The sequence below is a fragment of the Lemur catta genome, chromosome 19 (assembly GCF_020740605.2).
Source record: "Lemur catta isolate mLemCat1 chromosome 19, mLemCat1.pri, whole genome shotgun sequence".
In the NCBI taxonomy this organism is placed as follows: Eukaryota; Metazoa; Chordata; class Mammalia; order Primates; family Lemuridae; genus Lemur; species Lemur catta.
Genome location: NC_059146.1, coordinates 2,757,008 through 2,772,417, shown reverse-complemented (window position 1 = coordinate 2,772,417; position 15,410 = coordinate 2,757,008). Strand labels below are relative to the sequence as shown.

The 15,410-nt window shown below is 36.4% G+C and overlaps 1 protein-coding gene across 1 annotated transcript; it reads left to right on the top strand.

The window, feature by feature from the left end:
• Nucleotides 1-2,054: 2,054 nt before the first annotated feature.
• Nucleotides 2,055-2,428, top strand: LOC123624263 (cytochrome c oxidase subunit 7B2, mitochondrial). Its single transcript, XM_045531891.1, has one exon. It carries the CDS (start codon nucleotides 2,098-2,100, stop codon nucleotides 2,338-2,340), a length of 243 nt encoding a protein of 80 aa, XP_045387847.1. The 5' UTR covers nucleotides 2,055-2,097; the 3' UTR covers nucleotides 2,341-2,428.
• Nucleotides 2,429-15,410: the final 12,982 nt, after the last annotated feature.

Below are 15,410 nucleotides of genomic sequence, written 5' to 3'. Positions count from 1 at the left end.
GTGAGCATAGGAATATGAAATCAATTCATCATACAGCAGCAGGCATGAGTCGATGCCCCACTAGAGATCGCTGTTCCCACAGACTTCCCTGGTCGTGTGCCTTCCTAAAGACTGGACGCCATGTGTCTCACAGGTGCTTTCGTATGGATTCAAGACTGTACCTGACAAACCAGGACGCGCTGTACCTTCAGCCTACTGTCTGAATTCAGTTCTGATTAAAACCTTGGTGTCTTTTGGTGAAGAGATTCATTACTAAGGGGAAACATCATTGAATATTTGGAACCTCAGAAGAAATTGACTTGGCTCTGTGTCTGCCCTGATTGTCACAATCATGAAGAGTCTCACTTACCCTATGATAGACAATGAAAGAGAACCTTAGGGTCTTGTCTTCTAAGTGGGGGATACAGTCTTCTGAGCTGGCAAATCTCAGTGAAGAGCTACAAGTTTACATGTACTAACCTCAGGCCCTTTTATCTCCGTGTTGCCTACATTTGGGCCAGAGTTAACGTGTCATTGCTGAAGACTGAGTGCTGTGTGACAGGTTGCACAAAGGAAGAGAAACTGAAGGAATTCTTCAATGTGTTTACGCTTCCAGATTTCTTGTAACTACCTGTTTAAAAAATAAAATCATTTGGACTGTTATCTGATGTATCTGAAAAAGATACATCACCAAATAGAATATATAGATGGCAAACAAGCATGTGAAAATATATCTAACATTGTATGTCATTAAACAACCTATACACTTATTAGAATGGCCAAAATCCAAAAGACTAACAACTTCAAATGCTGACAAGGATGTGGAACAACAGGAACTCTCTCTCATTCATTGCTGGTGGGAATTCAAAAATCATACTGCCACTTTGGGCAGTTTCTTACAAAACTAAACATACAACCATATAATTCAGCAAGCATGTTCCTTGATAGTTTACCTGAATTAGCTGAAAAGTTATGGTCAGACAAAAAGCTGCACACAGATATTTATAGTTTTTGACAATCATGTTTATAGTATTTGACAATTATGTTTATAGTATTTGACAGTTATGTAGTCATAATGGTCAAAATGTGGACACAACCAAGATGTTCTTTAGTAAGAGAACTATGATATATCCATATAATGAAATAGTATTCAGCACTAAAAAGAAATGAGCTGTCAAGCCATGAAAAGAAATGGATAAACCTTAAATGCATATTACAAATTTTTTTTTAAAGCCAGTCTGAATTGATTCTAAATATATGATATTCTGGAAAAGGTAAAATTATGGAGACAGTAGAAAGATCAGTGGTTCCCAGAGGTTAGCAGACGAGGAGAGATGAATAGACAAAGCACAGAGAGGGCTTTTTAGGGCAGTGAAACTGTTCTGTATGATACTATAATGGGGGATGCATATCATTGTATGTTTGCCAAAATGTACAACATCGAGACTAAACCTTAATGTAAACTGTGGACTTCGGATGATAATTATGTGTCAGTGTTGGTTCATCAGTAGTAACAAATACACTGTTCTAGTGGAAGATGTTGACAGCTGGGGAAGCTGTGGGTGTGTAGAGTCGGGGTATATGGAAACTCTCTGTGCTTTCTACTCAATTTTGCTGTGAACCAAACAGCTCTAAAAAAATAAAGTCTATTGTAATAAAAAAAAATGCCTCAACGTTAAGTGCTATGACATAAGAGTTATAAAAGTGTGGGTAGCCCAGAGAAGAGAGGGCTTATTCAGCCTAGGCAGGTTTGGGAAAGACTTCACAGAAGTGGAGGCTTTTAGAGGCGAATTTCAAAGGCAAGTAGAATTTTGCCTATACAAAGGAAGGCAAGTATTATAGGCAGAGAAGGTGAAGAAGGAAGAAGGAGAGGAGGGGGTTAAATAGGAGGGAGAAGAGGCATGGCATACTCTGTGAGAGGCTGGATAACTGCCCAAGTTCATAGAGCTAATCGGTGATAGAGCTACACCAAGGAATGGTGTAGGCAAAACAGTCAAAGAGGGAGAAACTGGCTGAAGATCGAATATCATTGCCTATTTTCTTTTTGTTTTTCTAGGACCCTTCTTAATAAAATAGACCAGTAGCTGCAATCAACTGTGATCCTATCACACCTTCATTATGTTTCCCTTGGCCAGAAGGGCACTTAGTAGTCTGAAGATTCGGACCATTCAGCAAAGTATGGCAAGACAGAGCCATGGAAAGCACTCACCAGATTTTCATGATAAATATGGTAATACTGTGCTTGCCAGTGGAACCACTTTCTGTGTGGTTGCATGGGTGTTCACAGTCACACAGATTGGGATAGAATGGAACCCATCCCCTGTTGGCAGAGTTATCCCCCAAGAGTGGAAAGATGAGTAACCATCACAGTTGCTATAATACAAAATTGTTCCAAAACCAACTTGTCATGTAAGCAGTCTGCTGATCATTAAAATACAGCATAATTGAAGAAATAAAATACATTTGAAATCTTTAAAAAGTTGTTGGAAACGGTGATTATATTGCCTGGAAGCAACACAGTAGCAGTGGGTATAGATTACTGGGGATTATGCATAAAAAATATTCGATGACCTGCAGAAGAAGTTGGTTCCGTTCACATGTTCACCTGGCTTAGGACTCAGAAAAGGTGAAGGAGAAGAACAGGTAGGAGTCTGAATAGTAGGTCCAGGTACTGTTCCTTCTGAGCCAAGCGAGAAGATCAGCAGCAGATTGTAGAAGTTGCCACAGTGTCTGGTGCTCTGTGCCAACCTTCTAAGTGTAGAATGGTTGCTGTTTCATGTTCACTTTTCCTATCTTATCTGTTTTTCTCTTGTGGCCAACCCTAACCTGAAAACATAAAGGGAAGGGAATAAGTAGTTCAAGTTTAACAAAGTTGACACTTAGAAAGCCACATCTACCCTGTGTCAGCTTGACATCAGTGTAGGTATTTTTTCTAACCATACCCATACATCAAATAAAGACAGTAGCAAAACACACTTCCACCTATCATAATGCAACTTGCCCTCATAAAACTAAAAACATACTGTCTCCCCAAAAGAGGACACAAAGTCCTCTCAGGGTGACACTCCGAACTTACAGTTTAACGGCACCATTATTGCCACAATCCCTAGTAGACACCTGAGACAAGACCAGCAAAGCCTGAAGTCGTGGGACTAGGAATCAAACATTTCCCTAGTGGGTCATGAGGGGTAATAGTGAGGGGAACCACTCCCGTATTCACCTCTCTATTCCCAGACCTGTGCATCCTGGCTCTGGGAAAACAGCACCGTGTATTTGTTGCTTATTTAAAGCATATCCAGCATCCCAGAAGACATTACCTCAGCCAACATGGTGTTATCCAGCTGTTGCTGCGACTAACATGTCAAAAGGCCATCTCACCATTCTGTCAGTGGCGGGAAACGTGGTAAGACAGGTGACTCCCGTAAGCATGAGCCCATTGTTGCACTTCATTTGCTATAAAATGAGTTTTTGGTCAAAATCAGTAATATGTGATACACCATGATGCTGAGTAAGGCATTTTGCAAGTCCGTGGATGACAGCACTCACAGAAGAGTGAGAGTTAAAGGGACAAAAGGCACATCTATGTGCTTAGTAAATGTATATTCATGTGAGGAAAAAGTGCTGCCTTTTTATGATGGAAATGGCCCGGAGGAATCAACCGGGCACTGAGGGCTGGCTCATATCCTCCCTGCCCCTAGGGAGCAGTGCCAAGTGGAGGTGCAGTGTTTGTCCATGGAGTAGGTTGGGCACTCAACAGTGCCTGTAGCCAGACTAGCCTTGGTAAGTGGAAGTCCACGTTGTTAAGCCCATACATAACCCACATGTCTGTTGCCATGGTCACTTTGTCTCTGAGTCATTGTAAAAGCACAAGGTAGCTGGGAGAGAGACTGCTGGCCCTAAGAATGGGTCATCCTGTCCACCTGATTATTAAGATACTTCTCTGCTGAGTATCCTTTTGGTGAGCATTTATATAGGACATGAATGTCTTCCACTCTGTGCTAATTTGGAGAAATCTGTTCACACAATCCATCCTCAGACTTCTTGGCACCAAGTATTCCAATAGTGTTCCTTTTGGTTGCCTGACCATTTTGTCAAGCCATTGGCTAGTATCTGTGACTCAGTGTAGAATCGTACCTTTGGCCATCTCTCCTTCCAGGCAAAATGAACACCCGTGTGTGCTCTTTCATGTACTGCCCATCAGGAAAATTTCCCTTTTCCTTCAGGGCCAACTTGGAATTAAACTGTGTTGCTGAAGCTGTCCACTTTCAGGTATGGCCAGCATATATTTCAGAACCGGACCTGAATTTGCTCTCCTTTGGGTAGCTAGTAATGCGAAGCCATACCTGTATACCCTATGTTCAAAATGACATGGAACTTTCCCAGACACACAACTTGTAAACAATGGAGCCAGGACTCAAGCCCAGATCTTTCTGGCTTTAGAACCTGTTCTTTTACTTGTGATCTACTCTGTTCACCAGGCTTCTTCAGATATGTAGGTTGGGAGAAGGATTCAACTGGAGGCAGAAGAAGTACGAAGTCATCATAGACTGTGGTAAAAATTATGGGAGTAAATAAGATCATCAAGATAGAGTATCAACCAGAAAGTGAGGATTGAAAATACACGTGGCATATAATGAGTATTTTAAAATGACACTTTCTTCCTTACTTTTATCCTGAATATTTTCTGATTTGAAATTAGTATTGAAGTCTACCTCTTGCAGTTTACATATGTATATATGTAAGTGTGTATGTGTTGTCTGTATATTAATAGGTAGCGGTAGATACATATATACATACATATTTTTAAGAGCAAAATTATTTTAAGGAGCATATATATGTGTAAAATCATTATGATACTTAACATTTTGGGGCCGCTGGTTTCTTATAATGAAACTTAGATACTCAATCTTTTCCTGTTTCTAACCTTTCCACTGGAAATTATATTCAGACCATATGCAGAACATTAGATGAAAGCCATTTTTTTGTTCTCCATGTGTCTGAAGACTAACTTCCAAGTAAATTTATCAGATTACCAGCCACAGCATAGATGTTTTATTGTCCAACACAAAAATTTGTGGACAATTATATTATTATACATTATTATAGGAAAACTGTTATTCGATGGTTACTGAGCACATTTGCTTGTCAGCAGAGACAGAGAACTTCATTTTGACATATGTTTCCCTTTATTTGGAAAATCTGGGCTACTCAGACTCCGTTTTGCTACTGGGCTGTGGGTAAATTTGAATAATAAGTGGAGAGTGAATGATTAAGATTTGCTGTATTAATATGCTGTTACAGTTGTTAAAGGATTAAATGTTTTTCTCATTTGAAATTTACGGTAATTCTATAAAGTCCTTAAGCTGGTCATTTACCCTGTTGAATAAATTTTTCCCCATTGCTAGCCACGGATTGGTTAAGTGACATGTAAATCACTTAAAAATAGAGATAGACAGCCATATAAAAATGGTGATGTAGTATCTTTTGTAACAACTTGGGTGGAATTGGAGACCATTCTAATAAGTGAAGTATTGCAAGAATGGAAAAACAAACACCACATGTGCTCAATACTAAATTGGAACTAATTGATCAACACTTATGTGCACATATGGAAGCAAAACTCAACGAAAATCAAGTAGGTGGGGGGGGGTGAGGGTAAATTCACACGTAACAGGTACAATGCACACTATCTGGGTGAAGGGCACACTTATAACTTTGACTCAAACTGTACAAAAGCAAATTATGTAACCAAAACATGTTTACCCCTGCAATATTCTGAAATTAAAAAAAAAATGGAGGTAGAAATAGAACCACATCTCTTGGCTTTTGGTCTACTGCTCCATTAGGAATTTTACATGCTTTCTAAGAAAAGACAACCCTGATCTTATCCCAAGTGATGATGGTAAATGGATTGATAAATGGTGTGACTGCATGCCGACTACTGGGAGAATTGGTAAGTAAAAGAGTCAGACTGGAGAATAGGGCCAGAAGGACAGGGTGCGTTTGATCAGTCTGATTTATGTGCAGCCACTTTAATGAGATTTGAACGTGAGGTCCACTGTTTGCCAGTGCTTACTTCATCACACAGCTTTATCAATAATAACAGTTAAGACCTATCCAAAAAACTGCATAAATATTGGTCTCAGGTATGAACAGTGGACAGAGAGATAAATCTCTGTCATGGAGTCTTTACTCATGTCCTTTACTGATTTAACAGATGCACTGTGTGACATCTTTAAAGATGTGATGTAAGAAAAATGAAGTGGAGATAGCCAGGCAGTGATCAGTAACCATTGCTAAAACACATGTCAGCAATGAAATGCACCCCTTTTGAGCCGAGTGCTAATTTTGGAAATTGTTCAAGTATCACGATAGTTCCTCATTTATTACAAGTACAGAAAAGTGCATACATGTATAACGTACATCATAAAAATCTTTCACATTTTGCAGTAACAACAGTTGCTTTCCTCAGGGGATAACATTAATTTGAGCAGTATCTCTTATTTTCCAATAACCTTTTACATTACAAAAAAATCTGCAACTTCATTTTCTTCCCCTATCTGGAAACCATAGAAACCAATGTGAAATTATAGCTAAGAAGTTCGTCACTGGGCTATCTCAAGCTGATCTCCATGGAAACATTTCACATTTTCTTGAAAGGAAAGATCTTCCAATCAGACACACAACCATAACTGATGGGTGTCTGACAAATATAACAACAAGAAGAAAGAAGTATATGGATATTTTATTGGATAATATATACAGGAGATTTTTTAAAAACTATTTTATAAATAAGAACATTAAAATAGTAGATATGATGCCAACTACAGAAATAAAGTAAAATACAGTTTAGAAAACAATGTTCTATTACTCTTTTTACATATTGTTTTTTCTAGATTTTTGCATTAAAGATAACTTCCTAAAATAGTATGGACTTTGGATTTAGAAAAATCTCTATTCAGATCCTAACTCAGCCCTTTAGCTATCTGGTTCATCTCTGCCATTTTCTTAGTATGAAGCTGAAAAGAATAATACCTGATTTACAGAATTTGTTTGAAGATTAAGTGAGTTAAGGTAAATACTTAATAAGTAATTATAAATTTATGTCTGGTGAAATGAATAAATGAGTGATAGAAGTATTGAGGATGATAGTTCCAGCTTTGTAAAGAATAATTATTAAGAGCTAGTACTATTTTAAGGGGATATATATAAGATATGAATGCCACATTCCCTAATATCAAGAGCTTTGACCATGATTTAACTTTGATAACACAAAGGCTATCCCCCGTTCAAAACTCAGCTAATCTCTAAAAATTCACTTCTAAGATTGTTTGGAGCCTGGGTCACATGAATAGGGTAGGGGAGGGGCTTCTTTATATTGTAGGATTGGGCCCTAAAATAAGCCTATTTGTTAGGTAAAAATCACATTTTCAAAATTAAATTACACATATAATTTAGTATTCATTTTAATATAGCTTTCTGTTACTCATATATAAAATGTATACAGTCTACGTTTGCCAGGATGGATGAATACAATTGTAGAATAGACTCAGAGTGTAAGGACATGCCCTTTTGTGAGAACAAAGTGAAACCAAGAAAACACTCAGGGGCATATAGACTTACTGAGCAGAACAATACATAGAATTTTCAGCCCTATATACTTTTTTTGTCTCTATTATTCTATATCCATGTCCCAGTCTCTTAGTTTCTCCCTACCCCTCGCTCTGTGTACCTTTCCTCTGTCTCTGTCTCTATCTCCAAGCCTGTATGGTTGAATCTGATTTAGTTAAACACATACATGATGGGATTCCACTATATTACCATAGAAACAATATTAAAATTAAGCAGCTTTTAAACTTTTTTCTGCTGTAACACATGCTGAATAATGGATGTATGACAGCCTTCTATGAATGTATTCAGAATGAGATTTTTTAAAAAATAGGGAAATAAAGGGAAACATACATATTTTTGTAGGTTAAGAAGTCACACGTATTTATAAAAGTATTGTAGGCATACAAAATTACACTGATTATAGAAAGCATCTTCTTTTATAAATCAGTCACAGATGCAAGCCACATTTCATTTTCATTACTTCATATGTAAAGTACCAGTTTTTTTTCCATCATATATGCTACAAATGTTTTATTACTTCATTGTTTACATTTTAGATGTATTTCTGATATTTTTGACAGGTGAATTTTCAATTTCAATGTTGTTTAATCAATCATTTTCTTTGAGTTTTTTTGCTTGGTAGACGTTGGAGGTAACATCAGAGAAGCTTTCACGGACTTGTGCATTAATTGATTTGATTTTGAAATATTGTTCTCCCCTTTGTCCATAATGTTCTGAACAACTGATTTTCTTTCAGGTCCTTCAATCTACCAAGCTCTTGGCCAACTTGGGCTGGAAGAGACATGCAGTGTCTGCTCTCTGGAAAGTTCAAAGTTGGACCAGCGCTTGTTCAAAGCTGTTTTATAGTCTACATCAATTGAAGATTGTGGCTGTCAAATAGTCTGGTCTCAGCAGTGACTTCCTGGCTTTGAGCTGAGGAACAGTACTAGTCTAAAGCTGTGGAAATCATTTTGTGGCTAGAGAATTACCAGTGCCTTACAGTATAAACACATGGCTATAATGCGTGTAGGTCGGTGGTAGAAAAGACAGAGGAGAAGTTAAAAGGCGTCAACATTTTTAAAGGATTTAACTTTTCTTGGCATTGCCTCCTTTACAATGGCATAGGCAATATTTAGCAAAATTCTTGGAAAATTTCATTCACATACATGGCCTATCTAAACCTGAAATCCCAAAATTTTCTCTCAACCTTTAACTCACATAGAGTACATATTTGACTAGAGAGATTCAGTGACAACAGCAAAGTAAATCATTCCAGTTAATACTTCAGAGATGACTTTCTATATCTATTTTCACTATCTTCACTACTCAGGATTAAAGTGAGAGTTAAAGCAAGTGTGAATTTAGAAATCTTGACTTTACTTTAGAAATCTAGTTATTTTGAGAAGGAATATTTTGAAACTCATTTTTCTGCTATTTTTAACACAATTGTCAATTTGTAACAAATTAATACAAGCACATAGTTTAAAACTCAAGCAATGTAGACTTATCAAAAGTCTGCCATTTTACCTCCTTTTATCTTCAATCTCTCTTTCGCTAAAACCATTTTACAGTTTCCTAACTAGTTTTCTGTTTTTAGTTCTTCTTGTATCTCTACCTCATAAAAAATTAAAACAATACTCCTTAATTAATCCATTTCAGCCATTATCTGTGGATGGTTTTTATGATAGAGGATTTTTAGCAATTCCTTTCTTATCCTGTTCTTGTTTTGAGATTGCAATAGTTTTTCAAATCTCTAAGAGACTGTGGGTCATTTTTTTTTTAAGTTCTCTTCAATTCCTAGATAATTGATGTTTCCACCATGGTAGTTTTTTCAAATTTATTCATCCTGGTCTTTCTCTTGCCATATTTTTTCTTTGATTTCTATCAATTCTTTATTATCCTTTCATATCAAGAGTTACTGACAATGCTAAGTTTACAGATGAGGCATGTCAACTGGTGTACTTTAGAAAAAAATGAGCAGAGAACTAGAATTTCCCTAGTAGTGGAACTGGAACAATTTTGCTTTGAGGGAAAATACTGGGTGCCCCATTTTTCCCACATAGAGTTACTTCAGATTCATTAGAAAGAAATCTCTTCTCCAGCCTCACCACTATGTGAGTTTGCATCACATAGAGCTAGGAGTACATGGGAACTTTTTCAGTCCCTTTTTAAATTAACTCAGAGGTATTATATCTGGAAAGTCAGCTTCCTCTATTCTGTAGCTCTTATCCTTAAATTCCAGTATTGGTTTCCTCCTCTGTTTCTCCATCTGTAATAAATATTCTGTCTCCCAAAAGCCCTTGTCCCTCTTTATTATATTCATTCATACATTTTATTCTTTTGTTTGTTTTATTTTACTTTATTTATTTATTTTTATTTTATTTATTTATTTTCAGAATATTACAGGTACAAATGTTTAGGTTACATATATTGTCTTTGCACCGCCCAAGTCAGAGCTATGAGCATGACCATCCCCCAAACGGTGTGCACCGCACCCATTAGGTGTGCATATATACCAATCCCCTCCCCACTCCCACCTGCCCAACACCTGATGAATTTTACAACCATATGTGCACATAGGGGTCGATCAGTTGGTACCAATCTGATAGCGAGTACATGTGGTGCTTGTTTTTCTGTTCTTGGGATACTTCACTTAGTAGATGGGCTGCAGCTCCATCTAGGATAATAAAAGAGGTGCTAGTTCACCACTGATTTTTGTGGCTGAGTAGTACTCCATTGTATACATATACCACATTTTATTAGTCCACTGATGTATTGATGGGCACTTAGGTTGTTTCCACATCTTTGCAATTGTGAATTGTGCTGCTGTAAACATTTGGGTGCAGATTTATAGAACATCTTTTTTTCCTTTGGTAGATGCCTAGGAATGGGATTTCTGGATCAAATGGTAGTTTTATTTTTAGTTCTGAGAGGTATCTCCATATTATTTTCCATGGAGGCATTTTTTATTTATTTCCCCTTCACGGGGATCTTGAGGTAAAATAAAAATTTGTATTTAGTCTGTAACCCTGAGCCAGAAGCCACAAGTTACTTTTTAAAATAAATTTCATTATATTTTATTTTGAAAACAAATATATAATCATCAAAGAAAATTTGTAATATTCAGAAACATATAAAGAAGAAAATGGTTTCATGATTGATGATAATGATATTTGAGTTCATTTTACCCCAAAGCTATATATCTTTTTACTTCTATGTCTATATCTCCAGTATACTTTTGTGTTCCATTTTGATCACAACATTGTATAGTGAAAATTTTCCATGTGACTAATAATTACTCCTAAATAAATTTTAAAAGAAATATAACTCTCCATTTCCTGAATATATGAATATTAGGTAATTTAAAATATTTTCTTCCTTATCTCTGTGATAATAATGTTAGGTACAGAAGTCTTGACCTACATCTCTAATTATTCCTTTAAGATTTCATCTTAGAAGTAAAAATTCTAAATCAAAGGACATAAAAATATTTTAAGTTCACAATGCATGTGTCAAATTCCTTTCCAAAAATGTATCCATCAGCCAGATATGAAAGGGTTTCTGTCCCAATGAATCTATAGAACATAGTATTAACATTTTATAATGTTGCCAATTTTATAGGTAGAAATGGCATCTTATTTTACCTGTTCTTCTTTAATTGTTAACAAGGTTGATGCTTTTTATTTTTAATTGGATATTTTTGTTTTTCCTTTCATGAATTACCTGTTTGGATCCTTTGTTGATTTTTTGCAATTATGATATTTAATGGTTGCATTTTGAATTTTATAACAAATAAAAATTTGTTCCGTATTGAAAATATGTATATATGAATAGTTTGTTTTAGAAATTTTCTAGTATATAGCTTGATTGAAATCTCCAGCAATTTTTAAGTTTTCTATGGATATTGTTATTATCAACATATGGTTATGCATGTTGCCAAAATTTTAAAAGTAAATCTCATACAATAGAAACATAAAGAAAATAAGCACATAGCAAGAATTATTAATAATAGATTTTTTTGCCAGGGGAAATAATGGGAAGACATTTGCAAAGAAATGCAGTATCTATCACAGTGTCTTCTTAGGGGCTGTCACTCCATAAATATTTGGTGAGTGAATGAATGAGAGAATTATGAGCAAGCAGAGGACTGCAGAGTCAGCTGGCAATGACATCAACTCCTTTTTTCAGTCTTTTTTTGCAATTTGATAAGTAAATAAGGCAAATCAGAAATTCTCCCTTTGTTTTAATTTTTTTTTTTTTGATTGCTGAAGATAATCATGTCTTCAACACTCCTCCATGGTGATTCTGTCAGAATTTATTAGCTGATGCTGTCAGAAATGGTCTAAACTCTTCAAAATAGAGCTGGACAAATACAAGTGGTTCATATCAAGTTATCACAATAACAGAAAGGTTATTAAATTTGCATTCAAGGCAGATACAATTGCAAAATTAGTGTTTCTTTAAATAGCAGGTGGTTTGGTTGTTTCTATAGCAATAGAAACAATCTTCAAAATGTTTTAAAATTATTCTCTTTTTGGCAAGAGTTCTCTTTTTTACAAAATCTTATAATTGTAAAAACAATATAAGAATCACATTAAAGATAATTTTGGGAAAAAAGAAACAAGATTTTTGTGAGGCACAGCTGTTGTTAATTTACATTACATTCTCTTAACTGTTAATGGATATATATTTGTAACAGGCTCTTTTGGAAAACTAGAACTGGGTAGGAGATTTAGTAAATTTTCAGTGAACTTGAGCTGTATATCAAAAAGTATGTAAGAAAAAATGAAATTAGGTATAATTAATTTCAGTTGTCTTTTTAAATTTTTTTTTATTTCAGCATATTACGGGGGTACAAATGTTTAGGTTACATATATTGCCTTTGCCCCACCCGAGTCGGAGCTTCAAGCGTGTCCAGCCCCCAGACGGTGCACACCGCACCCATTAGGTGTGAATATAGCCATCCTCTTCTCTCCCCTCCCACTTGCCTGACATCCGACGAATGTTATTACTATATGTGCAGTCAGATTATCTAAATTCATTATCTAAATATTTTTTGAGACCTTGTAGGTTGCAAACCACAGAATTTATGTGTGACTTTTATATCTTGTCTGTGTTCCTTCCTTTGGTTAAGTTCCTCTCCTGGATATGAGAGATTCCTGGCTATAGAGGAAAAACATAATCCAGGCTGGCTTATAAGAATAAATCTTACTGTTGGGAATAGTAACAGATCCAGAACTTTTGAGGGAATTAATAAGGGTATTGGTAGAAAAGGATCATGATAGTTTTGTGTCAGGAATATTAGGTATAAGGAAACAGCAAACCTAGAGCTCCCATGTTTGTTGAGATGAGGATACAGTCCATTTGAGAATGAAGAGACAGGATCTTATTGATGATATTTGAACCTTTGGATGGAGTCAAGCCTAAAGCAAGAACCACTTCATGTATTTTCTTATCAAATGAGCCAACAGATTTCCTTTTTAGCCTAAGCTAATTTTGGTTGGTTTTTGTTTCTGTTGAATAATAAGTGTCCCGATGCTTTGCCACAGACACTGAGTTTATAGCTTTAATCTTGAACTGAAATTGACAAAAATAAATCCTTGCCCCACAGTGTAGATTAGTGCAGACGATGGCAGCAAGTGCCCAGAAGCCCAGCTAAACAGAATAACTTGTGTAAACACACTGAGGTAAGAGACACACCAGGACACATTATGAAAATTAACCATTAACAGCATTTAAAGTTTTCTGGTTTGTCATGTAAGGAGCTTAGAAGTTGTCACTCTGTTCTAACAACAGGTAAAAGGATGAACAAACTGAAATGCACAACTCTTCTGAGAGTCATCAGAAAATTGAGATCACAGGGCAGACTGCTGTCCCCCAGCATGGGAGACAGACAGGCAGATACAGAGAATTACAGTTTCCTGGAACAGAAACCAAAATGGTAATTGAAAAATTGCTGGAGTCTCAAGTCTAAGATTTAAAAACTCCAGGGGGCCCAGGTTTAGGTGGGTGGGGTCACACTTTTATGAGTTTTACCTGCAGAAGTCCTATCAGGTTATCACAGAGAGATCATAGAAAAAGCCCCTTCTGCCTCCAGCAGGGGAGGGAGAAAAGGGTAACCATTTTGCTGTATATCCAGAGCATTCTGTTCTTCTTAAACTCTGACATAAAGAGAAAATAACTTACCAGAGCCTAACCTACTGGAGTTTTACTAGAGCCCTATAGATTGTGGCCGGCTCTAACCATCCTGACCCACCTAAGTAAGGGTACGGAGGGGAGAGAACTGAGAAGCACTTGTGAACGTTACAGCTCACAGGCACAAGCTCATTAAAAGACCTAATCATAGGATTATAGACTGTTTTCCTTCACCCTACATCTTACCACCACATCGCCAACGGCATAACTACTGCAGTTCCTTTTACCCAGTACATAGTGTCCAGCTTTCAATAAAAAAGTACAAGGCATAATAAAAGGAAAAATCGTAGTTTGAAGAGAGAGTAAGCATTAGAATCAGACTCAGATATGGCAGGAATGTAGAAATTATCAGAAAAGGAATTTAAAATAACTATGGTAAATATGCTAAGGGATCTAATGGAGTGAAGGAAATTAAAAATATTTTACTCCAAAATATATTTCTTTGACATATTTTGAAATAGCTGACATGGGTGTCACAGATAGAAGTAAAGCTGCAAAGCTGTCATTTGGGCTGGAAAATTTGTAGAGAATCTCCGTTAATGCAGGTAAGATTAACTGAGTATGACGCCTTAGAAATCTGAAAAAAAAAAAAAAAAAAAGAACATTTACCGTTTATTCTCTCTGAATGCTGCTACCTGTGAGGCTTTATCTGTATAACAAGATATCCTTTGCTAACCAAGCTTCCTTTCTCCCTCCTGTAACCTGTCTTGCCACCAGAAACCTGTTTGGCTACAATCAAAGCCCCCATTCTTTAAAAATCTCTACCTCACTGAGAAGTTGAGTTTTCCTTCTGAGGGCTCCCGTGTTTATACATGTTAAAATGAATTTGTATATCTTTTTCTCCTGTTAATCAATCTGCTCTTACTGTTTGTTAACTTGGTCCTCTCAACAGCCCTAGCACCTACTTTTTTTTGTCTTTCTTTGAATATCTTCTGCCCTTGGTGCTATGAAGTTAGAATGTAACAATATTGACAATCTGCTTAAATCAAAGAGGTGGGTGAGTAGGAGAGTTTAAGTGCAATAAAAAGGGTGACAAATCAAGCTCCAAAAGTCCTGGTTTATAAGGGTCATAAACTTTGAGATTTAGGGCCAAAGACGGCTCTTGCTAAAAGCTTCTTGCTCCCATTTGTCATTGTTCACTGTGTGTCGGTCTCACGAGTGGGATATAGTGCTGGTTAAGACTTCAGTACTACTGGGTATCCAGTCGGTCTGGACTTGTGCAACCTAAAATCAAATGCCATAGTATTAGATAATAAAACACTTATTACTTGCATTAATATTAATAAAATAACAAATTCAAATGGTAACATTTGAATATATGTGCAATAAAAAGAAGTTCCCATCTCAGTGTAGGTCCTGGGTCCCAATTGTCCACACAGATAGCATCCCTTTCACATTTCTCAGTGCGTTCCTTTCCTCATCTCACAGCCGACTGATGGGCAGCAACGCTGCTAATAAATGCCAGTACTTACATTTGTGTGTGTGTGTCCATGTAAGAATAAATTCCAAGAAGTAAAATTTCTAAACCAAAGAATATGTGCCTTTGAAATTTTGTTATTGCCAAATTATTCTCCAAAGAAGTTTGGCCAATTTATTTTCCCTACACTCTAGTGTATGAACATGTC